Here is a 20,647-nt window from a genome sequence, read left to right on the forward strand (position 1 = left end):
TACACATCAGGTATCAGCCACAATCAGATCCTCATCTGAGGAACATAGCCAGAATCCAGCGCTTTATTCCCTCAGAAGATCTACCTACAGTCATACATGCACTTGTATCATCACACATAGACTACTGCAATGTCCTCTACCTGGGTCTCCCAGCAATAGAATTGCACCGCTTGTAGCTTGTACAGAATGCAGCAGCCAGGCTGTTACCTAACCAGCCCGTTCCTGCCACATCACACCCATTCTCTGCTCCCTTCACCGGCTGCCTGTAAGATGGTGACTACATATTCTTACTGACTCTCCCAGCCCGACATGACCAGGGTCCATGGTACCAGAAGCGGCGCCCTGTTTGGTTCCATCTGCAGATGAAGGACTGTTACCAGCAGTATCATAATTCCCCAAGCAGGGCTGAGATGTTGGGCGACACAGGGTAGGCGGCACCTTTGCAGTAGCGGGGGCTGCCGGAGCAGTGTCTACATAGGAAATATTGTCTCCAAGCAGCGCTGAGGTGTCAGGGGAGACAGGGCGGATGGCTGCAGTGCGGTACCAGGGGCTGCTGGAGGCAGTGTCTATGTGGGTAATCATGTCCCCAAGAAGCACTAAGGTGTCAGAGAGGAAGACAGAGTGGGTGGCAGTAGTGGGGGGAGATGGGGTGGGTGGCAGTAGGGGGAATGGGGCGGGTGGCAGTAGTGGGGGGAGATGGGGCGTGTGGCAATAGTGGGGTGGAGATGGTGCAGGTGGCAGTAGTGGCGGGAGATGGGGCAGTGGCAGTAGTGTGGGAAGACGAGGTGGGTGGCAGTAGTGGGGGGGACACACGGGGTGGATGGCAGTAGTGGGGGGAGATGGGGCAGTGGCAGTAGTGGGGGAAGACAGGGCGGTGGCAGTAGTGGGGGGAGACATGACAAGTGGCAGTAGTGGGGGAGACATAACAAGTGGCAGTAGTGGGGGGAGACATGGGGCGGTGACAGTAGTGGGGGGAGACGGTGGTGGCAGTAGTGGGGGAGCAGATGGCAGTAGTGGGGGAGAGACAGGGTGGTGGCAGTAGTGGGGGGGAGACAGGGCAGATGGCAGTAGTGGGGGGAGACAGGGTGGTGGCAGTAGTGGGGGAAGACGGTGGTGGCAGTAATGGGGGAGCAGACAGGGCAGATGGCAGTAGTGTGGGGAGACGGGGCAGATGGCAGTAGTGGGGGAAGGTAGTAGTAGAGGGAGGCAGTTGTGTGGGGAGACAGGGTGGTCGCAGTAGTGGGGGGAGACAGGGCAGTGGCAGTAGTGGGGGAGACGGCAGTGGCAGTAGTGGGGGGAGACAGGGCAGTGGCAGTAGTGGGGGGAGACAGGGTGGGAGGTAGTAGTAGAGGGAGACAGGGCGGGTGGCAGTAGTGGGGGGAGACAGGGTGGGAGGTAGTAGTAGAGGGAGACAGGGCTGTGGCAGTAGTGGGGGGGGGGGGACAGGGCGGGTGGCAGTAGTGGGAGGAGACAGGGCAGGTGGCAGTAGTGGGATGAAACAGGGTGGGTGGCAGTAGTGGGGGGAGACTGGGTGGGTGGCCGCAGTGCAGTACCAGGGGCTGCTGGAGGCAGTAAAGAGGTGTATGTGTTCCACACAGAACCAGTTGATAATTAGACTTAATGATGATTATGCTTCCTTATTTCTAATTAATCCCTTGTATGTGTTACTGTTATTTGCTGTGTCAGCCTTTATGTGTGTTGTGTAATAATCCTGAAAGTAGTGCTGCTACCAATCTCATATCATTTGTAGTAACTTGGAAAAGATGAGATATGAGGTGCACTCTGGAAGCTTATAGGGGGTTAATCAGAGATGAACGTAGATGAGACATCACGCAGCCCCCCGGAAAATGGTCCTGTCCCGCCCGCGTTCACCCCTCAGGGATGTGACTGCAATGTGTGTGTCTGCGTGGCCGCTGCGCATGTGCACTGTGCCACCACCAGCAAACTGCTGCGGGCCGCTATTGCGGCTAGGTCTGAATGACCCCCATAGGCTGTTGTGCAGAGAAAAGTATTTTTAAGTTTAAAATATAGAGAAAAATCTGTTTATTAAAGATATGAAATAAAGTTTAAAAACAAAAGTTTTCCGTTGGGTCTTTTTATTTGTCTGTGTATTATCTTATTTCCAGATAATTGTCGCTATGGTGAGAGAAACAATTTCCTGTTACTGTGTCACTTGTAGTGTTACTTTTGTGTCCACATAATATCAGTGTTGCTGTGTATAAATATCCCGTCTGGTGTGTAAAGGTGGGTACACACGCTGCCATTGTGACTGTGCGATTTCCCTTGAACTGGCCGGAGCCCAGAACCACCAATAGTGACTGTATGTACTTGTGATTGTAGCTATGTGTGATTGTGACAGCTCATGTGAATAGTGGGGTGTATATAGATATCTTTTTTTTTTTTTTTTTTAATGATGTCTGTTCAAAGGATCAGTTTTTGTGATTTTTACTTGTAGGTGAATTAGGGTTGTTGTATTGTTGAAGTCAAAAATAAGATTTTAAACCTACCAGTAAATCTTTTTCTTCTAGTCCGTAGAGGATGCTGGGGACTCCGTAAGGACCATGGGGTATAGACGGGCTCCGCAGGAGACATGGGCACTCTAAAGAATTTATAATGGGTGTGCACTGGCTCCTCCCTCTATGCCCCTCCTCCAGACCTCAGTTAGAGAAACTGTGCCAGAGGAGATGGACAGTACGAGGAAAGGATTTTTGTTAATCTAAGGGCAAGATTCATACCAGCCCACACCAACCACATCGTATAACATGGAATATACGCAACCAGTTACCAGTATGAACAAAACAGTATCAGCCAAAGACTGATCTTAACTGTAACATAACCCTTATGTAAGCAATAACTATATACAAAATCGCCATGGCGTTGGCTCTCGGACCTAGCAGCCCAACGTCTCTCTGAGCGTTTCTCATATATAAGACTGCGTCTTTAATGTGACCTAAGGTCAATAAAATGGTATCCCTATCTAGGGTATCAATGTCAGCTGACAAGGTATCTGTCCAAGCTGCTACTGCGCTACAAACCCAAGCTGATGCTATTGCCGGTCTGAGTAAAGCACCCGTATGTGTATAAATAGATTTTAAGGTCGTTTCCTGTCTGCGATCAGCAGGATCCTTGAGGGCTGCGGTGTCTGGAGACGGTAGCGCCACCTTCTTGGACAGACGCGTTAAATCCTTTTCCACCCTGGGCGAGGATTCCCACCGTACCCTGTCCTGTGCAGGGAAAGGATACGCCATAAGAATCATCTTGGGAATCTGCAGTTTTTTTGTCTGGAGTTTCCCAAGATTTTTCAAATAACGCGTTCAGCTCATGAGATGAGGTTTCTTTTCCCTAAACATGTATACCCTTGTGTCCGGGACAGAGGGGTCATCTGTGATATGCAAAACATCTTTTATTGCAATAATCATATAATGAATACTTTTGGCCACCCTTGGGTGTAACCTCGCATCATCGTAGTCGACACTGGAGTCAGAATCCGTGTCAGTATCAGTGTCTGCTACCTGGGACAGGGGACGTTTCTGAGACCCTGAAGGGTCCTGTGACACAGTAAAAGCCATGGATTGACTCTCTGCTTTTTCCCTGGACTCTGCTTTGTCCAATCTTTTATGTAATAAAGTCGCATTTGCATTTAAAACATTCCACATTTCCAACCAATCAGGTGTCTGCGTTGCTGACGGAGACACCACAATCATCTGCTCCACCTCCTCCTTAGATGAGCCTTCCGCTTCAGACATGCCGACACACACGTACCGACACTCCCACACACTCAGGGATATATCTATATGGAGACAGTCCCCCAATAAGGCCCTTTGGAGAGACAGAGAGAAAGTATGCCAGCGCACACCCAGCACCACCGGACACTGGAATAAAATCCCAGTCAGTACAGCACTTTTATATAAATATGTATAAATACACTCTCTGCGCCAATAAAATGTGCCCCCCCTCTTCTTTTTTGCCCTCTGTAACCGTGTTCAGCAGGGGAGAGTCCGGGGAGCAGCTTCTCTGCAGTGTGCTGTGGAGAAAATGGTGCTGGTTAGTGCTGGAGGATCAAGCCCCGCTCCCTCACCGGCTGGCTTCAGTCCCGCTCAAATTATTTATACTGGCGGGGGTTTATTAATATACTGCCTCCGCAGTATCTTTTTTTTTTTTTTTTTGTAAACACATTTTATTGTATTTTCAAAGTTGAACAAATTTTACAATAACAATGGGAGACGCTCCTTATAACAGGTACAAGTAAACCAACCAACAGGTCAAGTATTCGAGTATTGAGCGGGAGTATCATATACTCTTAAAACTGCAGATTTGTTAAGACAATACAGACAGGTGAAAAGACAATACAGGAACAAAAGGAGTTAAAACTAGAGGTTGGGGAGGGGAATTAGGATAGAAAGGGAGGGTGGAGTAAGGAGAAGGGTTAGACCAAGGATACCAATGTACAATGTATTATAAGCAAATGACTGGCATGTGGATACAATCTTAAACTGTAAAGGATAAGAAGCGATTGACTGAGTATATATGACCGTAATAGTGTAGCAAAGTCCAGGTTATGGTACCACTCAAGTAGGTGAGTTAGCAGGAGGCATTCAGCAAACAAAGTGGGATTGTATTCTGGACCAGTCTTGGTTCCCAAAGTATAGAGAGAATGTTCGTTTGGACTGAGCGTCCAACGAACACAGAAATGAGTCCCATTTATTGTGGTATGTGGAGAGAGACAATGGTTCATTGAGAAGATTTCATGTCAAAATACACTAACTGGAGAAGACGAGATTTCAACTCTTGTATAGTGGGAGACATTTTTTTAATCCAATGAAGTAGAACTAACTTTTTTGCCAAAGTTAAAATAATGACAAGGAAGGGGATTCGTGAATGGGGCCGAGGACCCAACACCCATCCGTCAAACCAAAATAATAAACATGCTTCAGGTGAGGGTGATAGTGCGACATTACGAATTTCATTGATATATCCTATTAACTTACACCAGAATCTATATTTTGGAGCACCCCCAAAAACAGTGAAAAAACTTTGCATTAGACATAGAGCATTTCATACAGACACCTGGTTCATTACTGGACATGTGTTTCCTCTGGGCGGGAGACATGTAGGCCCTATGAATAAATCTAAAGTGGGGTTCTTGTAAGTAGGCAGATTGCAGATGTTTAGAGTATGCGAAGTATTGGGTACACATGAGATCGGAGCATGTATTGAGGGAAGGTATGTCCGTGACCCAGCTGCAGAGTATTTTATTTGAAAGAAGGGTGACCTCTGGTTTAGCAGAAATGAGCCGGGGATAGATGTAATTAAGTATGTATCCTATGGTTGAGCTGGACTTTAGGAGATGGAGAATGATGTGTGTATTGGTCGGAGTGGGGGCCGGGCGAGGGAGAGATTGTGCATAATGTCTGACCTGGAGGTATAGGTAAAACATGCTGCTGGGAAGGGAGAATAGTTGCTGGATGTCAGCGAAGGGGATGACATTGCCACCTGGGTTGAAGACCTTGTTCACGAGAGCCACACCCCTACGTCTCCAAACCCGGAACGCAGGGTTGTTCAGGGAGGGGGAGAAGTCAGGGTTACCCCAGAGGGGAAGGTATGGGGAGAACCGAAAATCTCTTCAGTTTCTTGTGAAGACTTATCCAGTTGATGTAAGTATCGTGAAACATGATATTTGAATACACTGAGGGAGGGATACTAGAGGATTTGAGGTGTAATAGTGCCGCGGGGGAGAGAGGAGCAAAAATGGCATTGTCAAGTGTTACTATTGAATAGAAGTATATACAGCGCTAACAAAAAACTGGATATGGGAAATTAGTAATCACAATTTATTATAAAACATTGTTGCAACAATTAAATTCATATAAAAAAAGGGGACAATACTTTGTCAATAAAAAGTAAAGATATAAAAATATATATATAGGGCAGGCACAGCAATTTTTGTTTGATAAATTACCACACGAGGAAGCCGAATGGGTACACTGGTGCAAGTCCTTGGAATAGTAGCCACAGTCCTAGGGAGCAGTTTGCAGTGCTAGCAGATGAAGTCCAAATGAAAAAGGCAGATCTTTGTGATGTTTGATCCGGACTGAGGTGCGTCCTGTCAGATTGTTGGATCTTTCTGTGCCTTGTGGACATCCGCTATTTTTCCCAATTCGCTGGTGGACTTCTAGGCTGGTTTCCAAGTTCCAAAAGTAATTCCAGTGGTATACGGCTCCTCAGAACCAACGCGTTTCGCTGTATTCACAGCTTTTTCAAGGTATATGTGCCCTCTGTGTGGATGCCCTTTTTAAAGGCTGTGCTAATTGCCCATTGAAGACAGCTGAGATCGATTTTAGATATCTCAATAAACCATAAAACAAAACCATATCCAGTTTAGATTGCTTGTATTTAGTGGAGACAAATGTATATTCATAAAACTAATAACTTTGGTTAATATAAAAGGAGATGTATTGCAAAATACAGGAACACTTCCTGTTTACATGTGTGTGGGTCACATGACCGCATGTATGCGTGTCCTCGCATTGGTTTAATCACACCATGTGACCTGATCACGTGACTCGGTCACGTGACTTTCTCCGGTCACGTGACTTTCTCCGGTCACGTGATCGGCACTACGTGCGAGCGTCCGGCGGCTCGTATTATTTCCTATGTCACAATTCATTGGACATAAGGTCACATGTTAGATTCAGAGACCGGAAATACATCATTCCCTTACTTTGATGCCTGTAAGGGGTCATGTGACCGGGTGCAGAAATAACTGTTTTGCCCTTAGTTGGCGATTTACTTTCTTTAGTCAATATAAGTCATTTATCATGTTTATAAAACACCCTATATTAACAATACAGGTTTTTTAAATAGAAAGTTGCAAACATATAAGGGAAGACGAGAAACCCCATGACAGAGGTGATTATCAGCAGTTTCTATCAATAATTCAATGCAATATGATATATATATATTAATAAGTACGTAAGGTGAAATATTCTTTCAATTTATTTTAATCATAGACTACGGTCAGATATAGATATTATTCCAAGTATATATCTAAGAATTGCCAAATTGTTTATTTAAAGAACATAGACATATACTCGGAAAACCTTTTATTCTTTTTATTGCCATCTTGTGGTGGATTTCTATAACGGCGTTTCCTGAAGAGATGCCTAGTGGTTTATACATCAATCTTCAAAGATGTATTCTAGGATGATGTTTTTTTCGAGTATATATAAAAAAGAAAAGGAAAAATATTTTTTGTATATATATATATGTTGTACAAATAAATCTTTTATGTTATATATATATTGTTCTTTTGGTATTTTATTATTTAAATATTTTCATATATTTTACTAATACAATAATCAGTATATATATATATAATGGTCTATTAAGGGATCATGGAAGTAGATATATGAATGTGGGAGGACCTTTTTTCCTCCTGAGTAGGTATTATCTTCTGTTGAAATGGTCTTTGAACAAAACTACCTAGTCAGCTCTATATTAATCGTATGGGATATGTATAGGTGAATCCTTTAAACTATAGGTGGGAAAATCGATTTGCTATCCTAAAATTATAATACTGCATTTAGTTCCAATCCTTCATTAAGACCACTGGGATGTAATGTGTTAAGCTGAAAGGTCCAAAAGATCTCTTGACGACATAATTTAGTGAATCTGTCTCCCCCCCGAGTTGTTTGCGGAATATGTTCTAGTCCAATTAACCGCAGGGAACTAGGGTCTTTATTATGATGGTAAAAGAAGTGCCTTGATACACTATGTTTAGTGAAGCCGATGGTAATGTTTCTACGATGTTCCATAAATCTAGATTTTAGGGCCCTGGTTGTTCTGCCAATATATTTAAGACTGCACCCACACTCCAACAAATAAACGACCCAGGTGGTATTACAGTTAATGAAACTAGAAATAGTTATGTATTTCTCCTCTGATATCAAGTTTATGATTTTGGTTTTATTCTGTACATACGAACAAGTAGTACATCTATTGGCCCCACATTTGTAGAAGCCTTTTGGTTTCGTGGTTAGCCATGATGTTTCACCTTTTTTATTTTATTTATTTCCCCTTTTTGAGTTCTTATTTGGCTTGGAGCCAGTATTGTTTTTAACGATTTATTCTTCTTAAAAATAAATTCTGGTTTTCTAGGGAGTATATTACTTAGAATAGGGTCATTTTGTAACATATGATAATTTTGTTTCACTATATTTCTAATTTGGTTAGATTTGCTGTTAAATTTAGATATAAAGGCCAATTCTTTTTTCTCAGAGGGGGTTTTTTTCTTCGGATGGAGGAGTGTGTATCTATCAATTTTTTCTACTTCCACAACTGTTCTATCTAGTAAATGTTGTGGGTAGTCTCTATCGGAAAAGGATTCTAACAGACCTTTGGCTTGTGCTTTAAATGATTGGGTGGAGGAACAGTTTCTTTTTATGCGTAAGAGTTGACCCTTTGGAATATTATTCTTCCATGATTGGTGGTGTGCACTTTTGTAATTTAAGTATGAATTGTGACCCACTTCTTTTATATAATTGGAAGTGTGAATACAATTATCAATTATTTCCAGCGTGATATCCAAAAAGTTGATTTTAGAAGAACTGAAATTGGAGGTGAATTTTAAGTTATATGTGTTATTATTAAGTGACGTGACTAATTCCGAAAAGGTGTTTACATCCCCATCCCAAATGAAAAATAAATCATCGATGTATCTTCCGTATAGGACGAGACGCCCGCCGAGTCCGCCTCCCCAGATGAGATTCTCCTCCAATTCCCCCATATATAGGTTGGCGTAACTCGGTGTCAAGTGTTACGTCTGTGAAGGTGGAGTCGTCTAGCAACCAGTCATCCGCATAGTGGAAGAAAACAGAGGTGGTATAGGATTTGAAGTCAGGAATCCCCAGGCCTCCCAGTTTTTTGGGAAGCATAAGTTTGGCCAGAGCAATTCGGGGGCGCTTTCCATTCCATAGAAACGAGGAGATGACGGAGTTGATGGAGAGAATATCACCATTGGTGAGAGCAATAGGTAGCATTTGGATCATATAAAATATTTTAGGGAATATAACAGTCTTCACCGCCGCCGCCCTCCCCAATAGAGATAAAGAAAGATGGTTCCATGACAGCACCGAGGCTGTCACTATTTGGATAATGTGGGAGAAATTTGCCTTATATAAGTCCTCTACCCTTCTGGTGACATGGACCCCAAGATATTTGATTTGAGACATGCTAATCTGAAACCGGGAGAAAGCTGGAGCAGAGGCTAGGTCTAAGGTATATGAACCTATCGGCATCAATTCTGACTTTTCTACATTAACTTTATAGCCGGAAACTGATCCAAAGGCTTCGATCAGGGTCATAATATGTGGGATCAAGGTAAGCGGGTCCGTGACAAAGAGTAGCATATCATCTGCATAAAGGGAAACTTTTAATATGCAGTTGGAGATTGTTATACCTTTAAAACCAGATGAGTTGCGTAGGAGGATGGCAAGTGGCTCGATGGCAATTGCAAAGAGAAGAGGGGAAAGAGGACACTCCTGTCGCGTACCCCTGTGTAGGGGGAAGCGCTCCGAAATCTGGCCGTTACATAGTATCTGCGAGAGGGGGTTAGAGTATAAAAGTTTAATATACGAGATGAAGGTGGAGGAAAACCCAAAAGTAGACATGGTATGAAAAAGGTGTGGTCACAGAACAAGGTCAAAGGCCTTCTCTGCGTCAAGTGACAGGATGACTCCCGGTGGGGAAGAGCCTGAGGTGTGTTGTAAGTGTTGTACTGCCGATATGACCTTCCATACATTCAGGACCGAGTGCCTACCTGAAATAAACCCGGTTTGATCCGGATGTATAATAGAAGGTAATATATATTAAGCCTTTCAGACAAAATCTTAGTAAGAATCTTATAATCCGAGTTCAACAAGGAAATTGGCCTATAGGAGGCTGGCAGGGTCAGGTCCCGGCCTGGTTTGGGTAGTACTCTGATATAAGCGTCATTAAAATATAAAGGGGCCTGTCCCGACTTCAATATGTGATTAAAAACTAGCACCAATGTGTCCTGAATGCATGGAAGCATCAGTTTGTAGAAGCTACTACCAAATCCATCGGGGCCTGGGGCTGTCCCCTGGTTCAAGGTCCCAACCACGCAAGAGACCTCCGCTGGACTTATGGGGGCTGTCAAATCTGTATCTAGAGGGGTGGCTAATTTAGGGGGAATATAGTCAGAATCAGGGAGAGACATGGAGGCTGCGAATGCGACATTCTCAGGGGATAGAGCAGGGCCAGGTGAGTAAAGGGAAGCATAGAAGTCCTTGAGGACAGAGACAATTTGGACATTAGAGGATGTCAGGGATCCGTCCGGTTTCTTTAGGTGGTGAACTAAAGAGGAGGGTCTCGTGCCATTTAACATGTTAGTTAGCAGTTTACCGGACTTGTTTCCAAACCGGTGGTAGCAATAATTAACCGCATATAAGGATTTATTACCTCTAGTGTTTAAGAATTAGTTGAAGTGAGTCTTAGCAGTGAGGTATACCTGCTTGTTGGTTACAGTAGGACTCTGGCAATAAGCTGAGTAGGCTGTGGACAACCGGCTCTGCAATAATAAATAAGAGGCGGCGTAAGATTTGTTTAGGCGGGCCACATATGACAGAATGTTTCCCCGTAGGACTGACTTAGCTGCTTACCAAAATAGGGGGGGGGGGGTTGTCAATTGCGTGGGACTGATTATTTGTGTGGTATTCCTCCCAACCAGTTCAAAGCATAGATTTAAATTCTAAGGAGGTCAAAAGGTGGGATGGGAAACGCCATATGATTTTGTTAGGGGATTTGTCAGAAACGTGTAAAGAGAACCACTGTAGAGAGTGGTCCGAGACAGAAATCGGCTCAATCTCCACGGATGAGATTCTCGTGAAGAAGGCCAGGGACAGCAACAGGTAGTCTATGCGGGACAGGGTGTGATATGCTGCATACATACAGGTATACATTTTGACAGTGGGATTTGTAGCTCTCCAGATGTCCACTAGGGACAATTGTGTGGAAAAATGGGGAGTACCGTACTTGGGAAGTGAGAAAGAGTGTAATGGGGCAGATGATCTATCTAGGTAAATATCAGAGACGAGGTTAAAATCACCACAGACCATCAGACCTTCTTCCATGTAAGGTGTCAATAGCGTAATCAATTTCACAAAGAAGTGTCTTTTGTACACTGTCGGAGCATATACATTACATAGAGTGTATCGTTTGGAGTGAAGAGTAATGTGGGCGATGACAAACCTGCCTTCCGTACCAGGAATCATCTTTAGAAGCTCACAGGGGAGCTGACGTTTAATCAGAATGGCTACTCCACGGGACCTGGAATTAAAAGAAGCACTGGCTAATAATTTCCACCCCAACATTTGTAGTTTCAACATTTCCGCATGAACCAAGTGTGCCTCCTGAACAAAAACAATATCTAAATGTAATCTATTACAGTACAGCAAAATTTTCCTTCGCTTCGCAGGGGAGTTAAAGTCCCCCACATTTAAGGACCCAATCTTAATTTCAGCCATTACGTATACACATGCATTGTAATCTGAATTGTAAGGTATCTATGGAAAAGGTGCGTGGAACTAGTAGACCCCATAGAGGGGCAGGGAGGAGGTGAGACACTGGGGAGACAACAGGGAGGGGGGAGACACACACAAAGACAAAACATTAAAGAACCCGACTAGCGCGTTCAGGACAGTTATGAAACATTCACGTAACTCCCGGAAGCCCGGAAAAATTTGGTGAACCCATAGGTACAGGGACCAAACCAACATAAACCCGGAGCATTACTCCCTCCGTGCCCGGTAGTGATGGGAAATCTAGTTGTTTGGTGATTAGTTCATTATGATCTAGTTCACTGAAAAGATTAGTTCAGGAGATTAGTTCATGTAGTTCATCATGTCACTCACTGACTCTGAGACTGAGAGGAGTGATTGGATGTAGAACTAGTCTAGACTATTACACATAGAGGAGGTATTTCTAACACTAGCTCATTGTAGGAGTAAATGATCAGATGTGTGTAATATGTCAGATTGTTTTATATGTAAGAAAAGCAATAAGTTATATAGCAACCTTATAGTGACACACGTATCTCTGCCATATTACTCCCATTGGTGGTACTCCTTTTTACTTCATAATATGCAAGTGACCCAAATTCAGAGTAACCTCATAAGTCACTTTTAGTTTTTTCTGCTTTTAAAATACGATAATTAAAGGAAAAAAGTCCCTTTGCCCTAATGTAACAGACCTTAGAGAGAGAGAAAGTGGAGATGTTGTAAAGTAACCAATCAGCTTCTGTCATTTATCTTCAACAGTATATAAAGTGACAGAAGCTGATTGGTTGCTAGGGGCAACTGCTCCACTGTGTTACTTGAAGGTTCATAGTACATATCCCCGTGTCTTGTGTGGAGTAATCAGACCCTACAGCAGGCATGTCCAAACTGCGGCCCTCCAACTGTTGTGAAACTACATATCCCAGCATGCCCTGACACCGTTTTGCCGTCAGAGAATGCTAAAGCTGTGTCAGGGCATGCTGAGATGTGTAGTTTCCCAACAGCTGGAGGGCAGCAGTTTGGACATGCCTGCCCTACAGGATAGCATGCAGCACTCAGCACTGTGTCTTAAGCTGATTGGGAGTGTAGCTTGTCACCTAATATACTGGGGGGATGAATCAGGGCTATATGCAGTTCAGTATCAGCTCCATACAATGCATATGCCTGAGCACAGCAGTGCCACACATGGTAACTTAGAGGTACTGCACTGACTCGTATGGCTGTATGAGTCATTGAGCTGATCAGTGATCTGTAATGAATCACTGAACTACTTGCAAGGAGAGTGACTCATGAGTCGTCAGGACAATGCAGTTCAGCATCAGCTCCATACAATGCATATGCCTGTGCACAGCAGTGCCACACATGGTAGATTAGAGATACTGCACTGACTCGTATGGCTGTATGAGTCATTGAGTCAGTGAACTGATCAGTGAACTGTAATGAATCACTGAACTACTTGCAAGAAGAATGACTCGCGAGTCATCGGGACAATGCAGTTCAATCAGCTTCACAGAGTGAGTCCACTCCATGTCTGAGCACAGCAGTGACCCCTGTGGCAGCAGAGATGTACTGACTCATGAGGATTGCTAAGTGACAGCTGAATAACAACAGTGCTGCTGCAGCAGCACCTACACAACACCCAGCAGAAGATTTAGCACAGCAGTATGCACAGGAGCCAGTAGTACCAGAAGTAGCAGCAAGTGTTTGGACATCTGGACTAATTGTATCACAGAAAGGTGAGCAGCATGACCACACATGCTCACTCACAGACACACATAGGGGTAAATTTACTAAGGTGAGAGATTTTTAGAACTGGTGATGTTGCCCATGGCATCTTTGCCAAAGCTGTGAACTGAATGAACTAGTTCACTTTGAAGATTAGTTCATTTTGAACTAATCATTCATGAACTACCCATCACTATAGGACTGTGCATCAGCAACTTATGCCCCTTATCTGCCAGTTTTACTAGGTTTCATGCTGCCCAGTGCCCCCCCTGCAGTGCCTGAGTGTGATGGGTAACATGGCGCGCAGCATTCCCGCCTGCTGCGCGGTACCTTTTATCTATCATGATGAATGAAGATCCTTTTCTTCTTACACTCACCTGTCTTCTGGCTCTGTAAGGGGGGTGACGGCGAGCTGGGGGAGTGAGCACATAACCGCAGCTAGCTTTCAGTACCCTTCAGGAGCTAATGGTGTCCTGTCAGCCAGAAGCAGAGCCATGAAACTATTCAGGAAGTTGGTTCCTACTTCTGCCCCCTAAGTGCCACGAAGCAGGGAGACTGTTGCCAGCAGTCCTCCCTGAAAATAAAAAACCTAACTTAAGTCTTTTCAGAGAAACTCAGTAGAGCTCCCCTGGAGTGCATCCAGTCTGCCTGGGCACATTTTCTAAACTGAGGTCTGGAGGAGGGGCATAGAGGGAGGAGCCAGTTCACACCCTTGAAAAGTCTTAAAGTGCCCATGGCTCCTACGGAACCATCTATACCCCATGGTACTGAAGTGGACCCCAGCATCATCTAGAACGTATGAGAAAGTCCTCGGAGCTCCCCTAGCTGTGACCGGCTTCACTGGGCACATTTTCTAAACTGAGTCTGGTAGGGGCATAGAGGGAGAAGCCAGCCTATACTATTAAACTCTTAGTGCCCATGGCTCCTAAGAGACCCATCTATACCCCATGGTACTAAATGGAACCCCAGCATCCTCTAGGACGTAAGAGAAATAAAAAGACTTAACGGAAATCTTGTTTTTAAACAACTTTATTTCATATCTTTAATACACATTTTTTGTCTATATATATGGGGAGGGCCGGGTTCATTTTCCAGGGGCTGCGTGATGTCACATCTGCATTCATCTTTAACCCCCCCGATAAACTTCCAGAGTGCCATATCTTTTCCTCATTTTTTGCAAGTTAATTCAAATGATATGAGATCGGCAGCACCACTTTCAGTATTATTACACAGAACACACATAAAGGCTGACACAGCAAATAACAGTAACACATACAAGGGATTAATTAGAAATAAGGAAGCATAATCATCATTGTCTAATTATCAACTGATTCTGTGCGGAACCCATACACCTCTTTACTGCCTCCAGCAGCCCCTTGTACTATACTGTGACCATCCGCCCTGTCTCGCCACACTACTGCCATTCGCCATGTATCCCCCCACTACTGCCACCCGCCCTGTCTCCCCCCACTACTGCCACCACCCTGTCTCCTCCCACTACTGCCACCCACTCTGTCTCCCCCCACTACTGCCACCCACCCTCTCTCCCCCACTACTGCCACCTGCCCTATCTCCCCCCAACCTGTCTTTCCCCCACTACTGTCAACTAACCTGTCTCCCCTACTGTTCACCACCCTGTGCCCCCCCACCCTCTTCCACCTCAGCACTGCTTGGGGACAATATTACCCACAGACAGTACCTCTGGCAGCCCCCGCTACAGCAATAGTGCCACCACCCTGTCTCCCCCCCTGACATCTCAGAACTTCTTGGGGATTCTTGGTACTGGTGGTAACAGTCCTTCATCTGCAGATGGAAGCAAGCTGGGCAGTAAGGAGGCAGAAGCTGCTTCTGGTTCCATGGACCCTGGTCATGTAGGATTGGGAGTCAGTAAGATTATGTAACAGTCACCATCTTACAGGCAGCCGGTGAAGGGAGCAGAGAATGGGTGTTATGTGGCAGGAAGGGGCTGGTTAGGTAACAGCCTGGCTGCAGCATTTTGTACAAGCTACAAGCGGTGCAATTCTTTTGCTGGGAGACCCAGGTAGAGGATATTGCAGTAGTCTATGTGTGATGATACAAGTGTATGTATGACTGTAGGTAGATCTTCTGAGGGAATAAAGTGCTGGAGTCTGGCTATGTTCCTCAGATGAGGATCTGATTGTGGATGATACCTGATATCTAAGTGTCACTCCACCATCCAGGACACCAAGATTCCACATGATCAGCATTTTGTAACTCTGAACCCACAAGCATAAGTCTGGTTGGTAGGCAAAGCTGAGCTGTAGCCCTGCCCTTTGTTGGTGAGCTTCTACAATAAGGACCTGTTTCACCAGGACTGAGTCACAGCCAACTGGCATCACCCACACCTGGAGCTCAGCTAGACAACCATTTAGGATTGGTACTGGGTTCTCAGTATCCGGAGCAAAAGACAAGTCATCTACATAGCAGTGGTAGATGAGGGCATGACATCTGATTATATCACCCGGTTGTAGCATGTATATTGCAAAACGCATAGGATAAGAACCTTGAAGAACAATGCATGGCAATGTTAAGTATACTCCAGAAGAGTAAAATGGTTTCCAAGTGATGTCTATTGTGCTGATTTATTTCACAGAGGATGGAAATGGCCTATCACCTGTGTGATTTCGCTGATGTGTAACAAGTTGTGATTTCTGTGTAAAACATTTCACACACTCAGAGCAAGAAAACGACTTCTCACCTGTGTGACTGCTCTCATGTTTAATAAGATCTGATTTGTGTGCAGAACATTTCCCACACTGAAAACATGGAAATGGCTTCTCACCTGTGACTTTGCTGATGTGTAACAAGTTGTGATTTCCGTATAAAACATTTCCCACACTCAGAGCAAGAAAATGGCTTCTCACCTGTGTGACTTCTCTGATGTATAACAAGATCTGATTTGTGTGCAAAACATTTCCCACACTCAGAACATGGAAATGGCTTCTCGTCTGTGTGACTTCTGTGATGTTCAACAAGTGCTGATTTCCGTGCAAAACATTTCCCACACTCAGAACATGAAAATGGCCTCTCACCTGTGTGACTTCTCTGATGTGTAACAAGATGCGATTTGTTTGTAAAACATTTCCTACACTCAGAACATGGAAATGGCTTCTCTCCTGTGTGACTTCTCTGATGTATAACAAGTTGTGTTTTCTGAATAAAACATTTTCCACACTCAGAACATTGAAATGGCTTCTCACCTGTGTGACTTCTTTGATGTGTAACAAGATGTGATTTGTGTTGAAAACATTTCCCACACTCAGAACATGGAAATGGATTCTCCCCTGTGTGACTTCGCAGATGTATAACAAGTAGTGATTTCCAGGAAAAACATTTCCCGCACTCAGAGCAAGAAAACGGCTTCTCACCTGTGTGACTTCTCTGATGTTTAACAAGATCTGATTTGAATGCAAAACATTTCCCACACTCAGAACATGGAAATGGCTTCGCACCTGTGTGACTTCTGTGATGTTTAACAAGTTCTGATTTCTGTGCAAAACATTTCCCACACTCAGAACATGGAAATGGCTTCTCACCTGTGTGACTTTTCTGATGTATAACAAGTTCTGATTTCTGTGCAAAACATTTCCCACACTCAGAACATGGAAATGGCTTCTCACCTGTGTGACTTTGCTGATGTCTAACAAGATGTGATTTCCGTGCAAAACATTTCCCACACTCAGAACATGGAAATGGCTTCTCACCTGTGTGAATTTGCTGGTGTGTAACCAGATGTGATTTCCATGCAAAACATTTCTTACACTCAGAACATGGAAATAGCTTCTCACCTGTGTGTCTTCTCTGATGTGTAACAAGAGCTGATTTGTATGTAAAACATTTCCCACACTCAGAACATGGAAATGACCTCTCACCTGCCTTAGCTGGCTGATGGGTAATACGCTTTGTGTTCTGTGTAAAACATTTGGCATCTATAGAACATGGAAACACTGTATCTACTGTTAGAGCTGTAACAGATGCACCAATATCAGAGTGATCAGGAGAACATTTCCCAGGATCAGGGGGATCAGCTGATAGAGCTGGATGTATAATTGGGGCAATGCGGTTTGCTCCTGGAGATTCCTGTATACTGTCATTATCTCTTATTTCACAATCCGGGGATAACATTAGATGTCCTTCTGAGATATTCCTGCTTGTGTGTCCCCCTGCTGGAAATAAAATACATTATGGAAATGTGTCATTTTCTGTAATAATATTAATCTTGTAAACAATAGAAGACGACTCTCTGGGACACTTAAGTGTAAATGAGTGTGTATAATAAAACAGAACTTTTAATGAAAGCTTTATAATATTATGTCTCAGACTATCATTGTGCCCTACTGAGAACACTCACAATAACAAATGTAATATAATAATAAGACTTAGATATATCTCTCTCTTGTACTAGCAACTAACCATGAAGTATAAAATAAGATTTTACTTACCGGTAAATCTATTTCTCGTAGTCCGTAGTGGATGCTGGGGATTCCGTAAGGACCATGGGGATAGACGGGCTCCGCAGGAGACATGGGCACAATAAGAAAGAATTTAGGTTCTGGTGTGCACTGGCTCCTCCCTCTATGCCCCTCCTCCAGACCTCAGTTAGAGAAACTGTGCCCAGAAGAGCTGACAGTACAAGGAAAGGATTTTGATAATCCAGGGCAAGATTCATACCAGCCACACCAATCACACCGTATAACACGTGATAACAACCAGTTAACAGTATGACAAAAAACAGAGCATCAGGTCAAACCCAGATGCAACCATAACTCAACCCTTATTGAAACAATAACTATATTGAAGAAAAGTCCGTACTTGGGACGGGCGCCCAGCATCCACTACGGACTACGAGAAATAGATTTACCGGTAAGTAAAATCTTATTTTCTCTAACGTCCTAGTGGATACTGGGGACTCTGTAAGGACCATGGGGATTATACCAAAGCTCCCAAATGGGCGGGAGAGTGCAGATAACTCTGCAGCACCGATTGAGCAAACAAAAGGTCCTGCTCCGCCAGGGTATCAAACTTGTAGAACTTTGCAAAAGTGTTTGAACCTGACCAAGTAGCCGCTCGGCAAAGTTGTAATGCCGAGACCCCTTGGGCAGCCGCCCAAGAAGAGCCCACCTTCCTGGTGGAATGGGCCTTAACTGATTTTGGCAGCGGTAATCCAGCCGCCAAATGAGCCTGCTGAATCATGTCACAAATCCAGCGAGCAATAGTTTGCTTTGATGCAGGAGCACCCAGCTTGTTGGATGCATACAGGATAAACAACGACTCTGTTTTCCTGACCCTAGCCGTTCTGGCTACATAAAGCTTCAAAGCCCTGACCACATAAAGCAACTCGGAATCCTCCAAGTCACTAGTAGCCACAGGCACGACAATAGGTTGATTTATATGAAAAGATGAAACCACTTTTGGCAGAAATTTTGGACGGGTCTGCAATTCTGCTCTATCCATATGGAAAACCAGATAGGGGCTTTTATGTGACAAAGCCGCCAACTCTGACACGCGCCTGGCCGAAGCCAAGGCTAATAGCATGACCACCTTCCACGTGAGATATTTCAACTCCACCGTTTTAAGTGGTTCAAACCAGTGGGATTTCAAGAAGCCTAACACCACGTTAAGATCCCAAGGTGACACTGGAGGCACAAAAGGAGGCTGAATATGCAGCACTACCTTTACAAATGTCTGGACTTCCGGTAGAGAAGCCAATTCCTTTTGAAAGAAAATGGATAGGGCCGAAATCTGGACTTTAATGGAGCCCAATTTTAGGCCCAAATTCACTCCGGACTGTAGGAAGTGAAGGAAATGGCCCAGCTGGAATTCCTCCGTAGGAGCATTCCTGGCCTCATACCAAGAAACATTTTCGCCATATTCTGTGATAATGTTTAGATGTCACGTCCTTCCTAGCCTTTATCAGCGTAGGAATGACCTCATCCGGAATGCCCTTTTCACCTAGGATCCGGCGTTCAACCGCCATGTCGTCAAACGCAGCCGCGGTAAGTCTTGGAACAGACAGGGCCCCTGTTGCAACAGATCCTGTCTTAGAGGAAGAGGCCACGGGTCCTCTGTGAGCATTTCCAGCAGATCCGCATACCACGTCCTTCGTGGCCAATCTGGAACAATGAGAATTGTTCTCACTCCTCTTTTTCTTATTATTCTCAACACCTTGGGTATGAGAGGAAGAGGAGGAAACACATAGACCGACTGGAACACCCACGGTGTCACCAGGGCGTCTACAGCTACGAGGGTCTTTTGATCTGGCGCAATACCTCTGTAGCTTTTTGTTGAGGCGGGACGCCATCATGTCTATCTGGGGCAGTCCCCACTGACTTGCAATCTGTGCGAAGTCCTCCTTATGAAGTCCCTACTCTCTCGGGTGGAGGTCGTGTCTGCTGAGGAAGTCTGCTTCCCAGCTGTCCACTCCTGGGATGAACACCGCTGACAGTGCGCTTACGTGATTCTCCGCCAACCGAAGAATTCTGGAGGCTTCCGCCATCGCCACTCTGCTCCTTGTGCCGCCTTGTCGGTTTACATGCGCTACTGCGGTGATGTTGTCCGACTGAATCAGAACCGGTTGGTCGCGAAGCAAGTTCTCCGCTTGATGCAGAGCGTTGTATATGGCCCTTAGTTCCAGGATGTTGATGTGAAGGCAAGTCTCTTGACTTGACCACAGCCCTTGGAAATTTCTTCCCTGTGTGACTGCTCTCCACCCTCGGAGGCTTACGTCCGTGGTCACCAGGACCTAGTCTTGAATGCCGAATCTGCGGCCCTCCAGAAGGTGAGCACTCTGCAGCCACCACAGGGGAGACACCCTGGCCCTGGGGGATAGGGTGATTAACCGATGCATCTGAAGATGCGATCCAGACCACTTGTCCAGTAAGTCCCATTGAAAGGTCCTCGCATGGAACCTGCCGAATGGAATGGCCTCGTATGATGCCACCATCTTTCCCAGGACTCGAATGCATTGATGCACTGACACCTGTTTTGTTTTTTTTTTGTTTTTTTTAAATTCAATGTGTTTTTATTTGATTTTCTGGCAAACATACATGACATAACATTAACAATACAAGAATAAAAAAAAATAAAAAAGGAAATGAGAGAAACCAAAGCATGTGCTCTGTGTATTCGTTATTGTTTCAACGGTTATTGTAAAGAGCTACATACCAACATAAACATATAACGAGAGTTGCAGACAACTACCTTATAACCGCACTAGGCATCATTAGTACATCACATCAGGTCATACAGTAGTATTATATAAATTGATCAGAAACCAACATAGGCTATCAGTGGGGAGAGGCATGAGTATATTGGCACCATGGTGACGA

At 44.6% G+C, this 20,647-nt stretch overlaps 1 protein-coding gene across 1 annotated transcript in view; it reads right to left on the minus strand.

Annotated features, from left to right (window-relative positions):
* LOC134983341 (zinc finger protein 271-like) overlaps positions 1-20,647 on the minus strand; it is a 74,364-nt gene that overhangs the window by 37,950 nt on the left and 15,767 nt on the right. Inside the window, exon 5 of the mRNA XM_063949048.1 lies at positions 16,352-17,485. Within this exon, the coding sequence (XP_063805118.1) occupies positions 16,352-17,485 (1,134 nt within the window). The remainder of the gene's footprint in view (positions 1-16,351; positions 17,486-20,647) is intronic.

The sequence above is a fragment of the Pseudophryne corroboree genome, assembly GCF_028390025.1.
Source record: "Pseudophryne corroboree isolate aPseCor3 chromosome 3 unlocalized genomic scaffold, aPseCor3.hap2 SUPER_3_unloc_13, whole genome shotgun sequence".
Taxonomy (NCBI): domain Eukaryota; kingdom Metazoa; phylum Chordata; class Amphibia; order Anura; family Myobatrachidae; genus Pseudophryne; species Pseudophryne corroboree.